General features: G+C 39.5%; 1 protein-coding gene across 1 annotated transcript in view; it reads right to left on the bottom strand.

Moving 5' to 3' along the window:
- Positions 1 to 3,520: 3,520 nt before the first annotated feature.
- Positions 3,521 to 7,512, bottom strand: part of TRPM1 (transient receptor potential cation channel subfamily M member 1) — a 212,459-nt gene continuing 208,467 nt past the window's right edge. Inside the window, exon 32 of the mRNA XM_065871777.1 lies at positions 3,521 to 4,778. Within this exon, the coding sequence (XP_065727849.1) occupies positions 3,521 to 4,778 (1,258 nt within the window). The remainder of the gene's footprint in view (positions 4,779 to 7,512) is intronic.

Here is a 7,512-nt window from a genome sequence, read left to right as displayed (position 1 = left end):
TCATAAAAAACAATATTTCTGTCTTGCTCACTGAGACATTCACTTTTGGAACCCTGAACTGATTCCTATGAGGCTGCCATACTGTGAGGAAGCCCAGGGCACACGGAAAGGCGATGCACAGGTGCTCTGGTGGATGGACTCTAGCTGAGATTTAGATCCCTGCTGACAGCCAGGATCAACTCCCAGACCTGTGAGGGAAGGTGCTTCTGGATGATTCCAGCCTCCAGACACTGAGTCTTCCCAGCTCAAACACTGTGGAGCAGAGACACTGACTGATGTGCTGTAGCCAGTTTGTACTGGCTCACAGCAGCAAGTTGTTAGCATTTTTCCCCAAATCCACATTCAGTGACATCACACGAGTAGCTTGATGTTGGCCAGGGTAGGAATAGTTACACCCTGGAAATCAGCAGACACTACAAATCAGGGACATTCCTGCTATGCTTTGTCTGAATTCCTGACACACAGGATCCATAAGCATAATAAAATAGGTGTTTCAAGTCACCCAGTTTTGGAGTCATTGTTTTACAGCAAGGAAGTGGTTACTATACAAGGAGGGTGGTTATTTTTGTGGGGAGGAAGGTGGTTGACACAGGAACTTTTGGAACTTCTGGGGTGGCTGGCAAATTCTATGAAAATGGGTAGTGGTTATAAAGGATGTCCATCTGACAATAATTAAGACATATATTTGTTTTGTGTGATTTTCTGTATCTTTTATAATAAAAATTATCTTTAAAATTGCTTTTTTATGTAGGAGATAGTAAGACAATAATTTCATTTCTCTTTATTTCCAATTTATATCCAGTAAAATGTATTTTTGATATGGAATAACTATATGACAACATTAACAGTTTAATTTTTAAATTTTGAAACCTAAATTATGGAAACCTGTAGAAGCCTCGTGGTGATGCAGTTGTATGTGCAGAAAGTAGGCAATCATACAGTCTCAAAGGAGAGAGTCACTTATAATGAGGTCTTTTGATAGTTCAATTCTTAATTCCCCTTGATAGAAATTTAAAAATGAGTTTTTAAACTTTATATCAAATATCACATCATAACTCATTTATGAGTGTGACAGAGTTTATGGGATATAAGAATAAAAGCCCTCATTATGTTTCTTATTAGGTTTTACATAGAACAGAAATATAATTCTAATTTACTAAGACAGTTCTATGCGAAATGATTTTTTAATAATTTTTATTTTTCTGTTGAAGTATAGTTGGCTTACAATGTTTCAGATGAACAGCAAAGTGATTCGGTTATACACATATACATCTATTTTTTTCAGATTCTTTTCCATTATAGGTTATTACAAGATATTAAGTATAGTCCCCTGTGCTATACAGTAAGTCCTTGTTTATCTATTTTATATATAATAGTGTGTATCTCTTAATCCCAAATTTATCCCTCCAGCCCCTTTGGCTTCCATAAGTTTGTTTTCAATGTCTGTGAGTCTATTTCTGTTTTGTAAATAAGTTCATTTGTATCATTTTTTAAGATTCTACATATAAGTGATATCATATGGTATTTGTCTTTGCCTGTCTAACTTACTTCACTTAGTATGATAATCTCTAGGTCTATCCATGTTGCTGAAAATGGCATTATTTCATTCTTTTTTATGGCTAATATTCGATTGTATAACTATACCACATCTTCTTTATCCATTCGTCTATCGATGGACATTTAGGTTACGTCCATGTCTTAGCTATTGTAAATAGTGCTGTTATGAACACTGGGGTGCATGTATCTTTTCAAATTATGGTTTTCTCTGGATATATGCCCAGGAAGGAATCTCCATATTGTTCTCCATAGTGGCTGCGCCATTTTATATTCCCACCAACAGTCTATGCTAAGTGCTTTGAACATGTGCAGTGTTTCTATTTTAATGTATTAGATACTGCTAGATTTGATCAGATTGGATATTAGTTCTTAATATTCAGTTTTCCATATTTAGCAACATTGGAATGATATTGGAATAATAGCAATATAATAACAGGCAGTCTGGCTTAGTGCCCTGCATAATAGGCCCTTAATATTTGAGTCAAACAGAGTTGGTAGAGCACATAAATAGCTATATTGTATGATTCAGGGTGTGCAAGGAAAGTCCCTGCCATAGGTTCTGAAATTCCACCATTAGAATGTACACATTCTGGGTCTGTAAGATAAATACCTTAAGAAAAAAAAACACATCCCTTTCAACCAACACTTCTACAGGAGACTCAGTGAGACTTCTGGGAATAAACTCAGGCCCCACACCTGAGGCAAGGTGGGAGTGACCTACAAAAGGGGCCTGTGTAATGAGCGGACAGGTGGAGAATTCCAAACAAAAGCTTTGCCTTCTTCAGACCTGCTCTCTTGAGCTGTCAGAGGTTCTCCAGCTTGTTCTGAGAAAACTTTTTTTAGGTTGTGGCAAAGGGCTGCAAGTTTTCTTGGCACCCAAAGCAGAGATTTAGGAATGAGGTCAAATGGAATGGGTTTATCCTTGGGTCAAATAACACAGGTAGCAGGATTGATTAAATAGTCTCAAATCCAGCTCAGTTCAGGGATTCTCATCTGGCTATTAAACTCTCAAGTCTCCTGTGGTCTCTGATTAGTACCTTTGGCATAACTGCAGTGAATTAATCTCTCTCTCTCTCTCTCTCCTCCCCCTGCCCCTTGCCAGTTTATGGCGATGCTGTATCTTTGAACTTACAAGTTGAAGCACACCTCGTGTTTTTAGCCATGAATCGTCTTTGTAGCTCTTGAGAATTCCCACCTTGAACACATATGTATCCTTTAGGTTTTAGCCACAGCTTTACACCAACCATTGTGTAGACAGAAGTACAATTAATTTGTGTTTGCCATCAAGGACTAGATGACAACAGGAAAATTCATGTGGGATACTTTATTTTTACACATTAACAAAACTCTTGGTCACCCTACCCTATTACAGTATGACCTTTGATACAATCGTGGCCTTTTTTTTCCATCGTGTAATTTTAAAACATAAAGCATTAAAACATAAAATAAACAGAAACCCATAAAGAACATATGATGTTTACTTCCCCTTTCCAATTCTCACTTCTTGCACCTCATAGTTTTATTGTTCTTTTCCCCCACCCCTCCTTTTTTTTTTCATGTTTGCTTTGTCTGTCGTTTCCCTTTCTTACATAGTTGCTTACTCCCTTAAGTAACCTACTGGTGTCACCCAAAGGCATTTCTTTGGCTATTCGGTTGCCCCCAGAAATAAAGAGATCGTAGGATCCTGTATACTGATGAAGGAATTTATCGTGACTGGAGCGCTATCACTTTCATTGATCCTACTCCAACTAAAAAAGCTAAGTTTACTAACATGTGCTAACAAAACATTAAGTTTAGTGCATTACATTTTAAATTGTAATGCACTAAAATGAAACTCTAAATTTTAAATAAGTCCAAATTGTCAAACGTTTTTAATGAAAATGATTTCAGAAATGGATGATGTTTAGATGACCAAGATGGGACTCATCAGTTGTTCTGACTGAAAAAATCAAAGAAACAAAACTCAGCATTCAGTTTCTGAGGAATTTTTCTCTCGCTTAACTTTCAGGTCTTCCGTTGTAATTCTGGACACAACTGCTAAGTTACTTACACTGCTGGCATGTCTAGATCTGTCTAAGGTGCCCTGAATGGCTTTAGCATTCCTAGGATGGCCGTGTAAACTTTTTGACCTTAAAGATGGGAATCCCAAAGTTTGGTGTGTTTTCACAGACAGTAAGCTTTCCTTGTCAGTTCTATCAGTAACAGCTAGTGACAAACGGGAGATCTGAGGGCCTGTTTCAGAAACACAGTTTTCATCTTTGGTGTCTGTGAAATGCCCTTGATGCTCAGCCTGCACTGCCGTTTCAGACCCAAAGGAAGGGATATCCGTGCTCTGAGAACGCATAATCTTTTGAACTTGATATCTCCACTCTGTGGTCCATTGCTCAACCGTGGAGGGGCATGTTTGGTCCCCAACTGCACTCCACTTGTTAACCCCGCCGACCAGCTTTCTTCCCTGGGAATATACAAAGCTTCTGGACTTCATTGCTCTACAAGCACTGAACGTCTCATCAGGATAATAACGGGTCACTTTTGTTTCTTCCAGGGGATAAGAAATGGTGCCTTCTATCTTCGTTGTTTCCACTGTTAGCTGAGTGCTTTGAAAATCCAAATTGTTCTGTCCGTGCATAACATCTGTTTGACTGAAACCTGGGGAGCTTGTTTCTCCTCTCTTAGAGTCTGCCTGCCTTTCATCATCTTCAGCTGAAATCCCAACATCGGGACCTAATTTCGGCCCTGAGGTGCTCTTCACGTTGTCTGATGCAAGTCGATCGCCATCTGGGGATGCTGGTGTGCTTGTGCTGGGTGGCAGGCGAAGGCTGCCCTGACGCTCTGGGACCAGGTGCGTTCTTTGGTCCTTCTCTTCCTTCACACGGAAGGAACCAACTTTTTTCCTGAACCCTGTCCCTGGTGGCATGCAGCGGGAAGTATCCTCATACAACTCCTCCCCGTTGAAAAGATACCTGTACATGCTGTAGCCATCGGCACTGTTGATGCTGCTTTGCCTTAGAAGGTATGTTGCATCGCATTCAGAAGAAGCCCGGGACCGGGTCTGTATCAGGTCGGACTTGTCGATTCCTGCGAGGTTTTCCAGCGCATTCACCATTCTGCTAGATAGTTCTTCCAGTTGGGAAAGGCGAAGGTCAACAGTCTGCAGGGAAGTTTTCATAAAGTTTTCTCTTTCGTTGATTTCTTCCAACCTCATGGACATATTTTCAACTCTGGCGGATACAAAGGGATAGGTTTATTACACTGAGATGAACTAAGGATTAAAACCAAAAATATAATGTTATTGTTGCTGTATGATTTTGCAGGCTTTTGGGAATCATGGGCTGATTGGGGCATATTTTTAAACTTCACACTCTCCTAATATAACTACTGAAAATTACAGTGAGGAGCATCAGAAAGTAATAGAAATATGGTTAACGCATATGGTGCTATTTACTGTTCATTGCTCTAAATGCCTTATGTATTCATTAATACGTACTCTCCGAGGTCCTATTCTAGGCTTGTTTAACCCTCACAACAGACCTATAAAGAAGGCACTACTATCACCATCCCCATTTTACAGATGAGGAAATCAAGTCACGGAGGGGGTAAGTAATTTGCCTACGGACGCACAGCTGGCAAAGAGTGTGGCACCAGCAGGGGCACCAGCTCTGGTCTCTCATCTGGTACATCACATTGCCTCTGATGATAAAGGAAGACACTAGCAGTTAGGTTTCTGAGTTTTGAGTATAGCTGTCAGCAATGAATGGTTATCATGACAAAATAAATACAATAACATCCTTATTTGAAGTTCAGGGAATTCGGAAAATGAATTGTTAATAATTAAATTCAGATTCATCGCTAATTCTTAGAGAAATAAAAACTATAATGAGATAGCATCTCATGCCAGTCAGAATGCCTATCATCAAAAAATCTATGAACAACAAATGCTGGAGAGGGTGTGGAGAAAAGGGAACCCTCCTACACTCTTGGTGGGAATGTAAATTGGTGCAGCCACTATGGAGAACAGTATGGAGGTTCTTTAAAAAACTAAATATAGAACTACCATATGACCCAGCAATCCCACTCCTGGGCATATATCCAGAGAAAACTGTAATTTGAAAAGACCCCTATGTTCACAGCAGTATTATTCACAATAGCCAAGACATGGAAGCAACCTAAATGTCCATCAAGAGAGGAATGGATAAAGAAGATGTGGTGTGTGTGTATATATATATATATATATATATATATACACACACAACGGAATATTACTCAGCCATGAAAATAATGAAATAAGGGCATTTACAGCAACATGGATGGATCTACAGAATATCATAACTAAGTTAAGTAAATCAGACTGAGAAAGACGAATACCATATGATACCACTTATATGTGGAATCTAATTATGACACAAATGAACTTATCTATGAAAGAGAAGCAGACCTACAGACATGGGGAACAGACTTGTGGTTGCCAAAGGGGAGGGAGGGTGGGGGAGGGATGGATTGCGAGTTTGGGATTAGCAGATGCAAACTGTTATATATAGGATGGATAAACAACAAGGTCCTACTGTATAGCACAGGGAACTACATCCAATATCCTGGATAAACCATAATGGAAAAGAATATATATATATGTATAACTGAATCAATTTGCTGTAAGAAGAAATTAACACAACATTGTAAACTATACTTCAATGAAATAAATTTTAAAAACAAAAAATTAAGTTCAGATTATCAGATGGTTTACTTCAGGGACAAGAGGTCATTAAATCATCTGAAGAATACCAGTAACTTTAAATTGTTTGCTATATTTAATAATTGGTATTCCCTTATGGGGTTGTAAGAAAGAAAGATCATGACAGATTATAAATATCTGCTGTTAGATTTTTTTAACTCCTAGAAGATCAGGCAGTAGCCTATGAGACCATAGTGTTGCCTGAAGCAAAGCCTGCTGGTGTAGACTATATTTTATATTTCAGGAATACATACAGTATGAATTCTTTCCATCGGCTTATGAAATTTAACTCTAAAAGGCAGCAAGTTATGCCCAGGACCTGGGACTACCTTCTAAAAGTTGAATTTGTCCTGGAGTAGCCAGGCAGAGGGGATCCTGGCTCCCACTGAGAGCCTCTGGACCCTCTGCACCCGGCAGTGTGGTGGTCTGTTCACAAGCTCATCCGTGGGTGAAGGCAAACACTTTGTACTTTTGTTATCTGTTGCTTCTTGCCCACCTTTTATCTTTCTGTGGAAATGTATAGGCAGACTTTAAGGTCACCCAGTTTGCTTCGAGTCTGTGTCTAATATGGCTTTGCTACCCTCTCTGCATATCCTTCTAAAATCCCTCACCTGCACTTGCTTTCCTCTCCTCTACTTCCTGATTACCTGCTGCTCTTCTTGCACCGTTTCCGCCCTCTGCCCGACTGCATCTCCTGTGCTCTCCCCACTCTGCTGCTTCTGCAGCTACCTTGTCCTACATTCTCCCAGAACTGCTTTTGCACATGTTCTACTTCTGTTGGCCACGTTGACAGCTGCGCTCCATTGTATGGGAGGGTCCTTGGCTTCCATTCTTAACCCTTTTCATGGGGAGAGGACTATTTTTATGTCCCTTAGGAAATCACATCATCTGATCAGGAAGGGTCTGGCTTCCTGGAAGTTTGCCACCAGGAGGACCAACTTCGCCAAATTCACCATGTATGAGGAGACGTGACTTCCTTCTTTAAAAGCTTCCCTACTGGGATTAACAGATGCACACCACTGTATTTAAAATAGATAATCAACATGGACCTGCTGTAGAGCACAGGGAACTCTACTCAATATTCCATAATAAGCTATAAGGGAAAACATATATATGTGTATGCATAACTGAATCGCTTTGCTATACACCTGAAACCAACACAACATTGTGTTAGTTTGTAAATTAACTATACTTCAATAAATTAAAAAAAAAAAAAAAGCTTCCCT

The sequence above is a fragment of the Phocoena phocoena genome, chromosome 2 (assembly GCF_963924675.1).
Source record: "Phocoena phocoena chromosome 2, mPhoPho1.1, whole genome shotgun sequence".
Lineage (NCBI taxonomy): Eukaryota > Metazoa > Chordata > Mammalia > Artiodactyla > Phocoenidae > Phocoena > Phocoena phocoena.
Note: the sequence above shows the minus strand (reverse complement) of the source record. Positions and strands in the feature narration are given on the sequence as shown.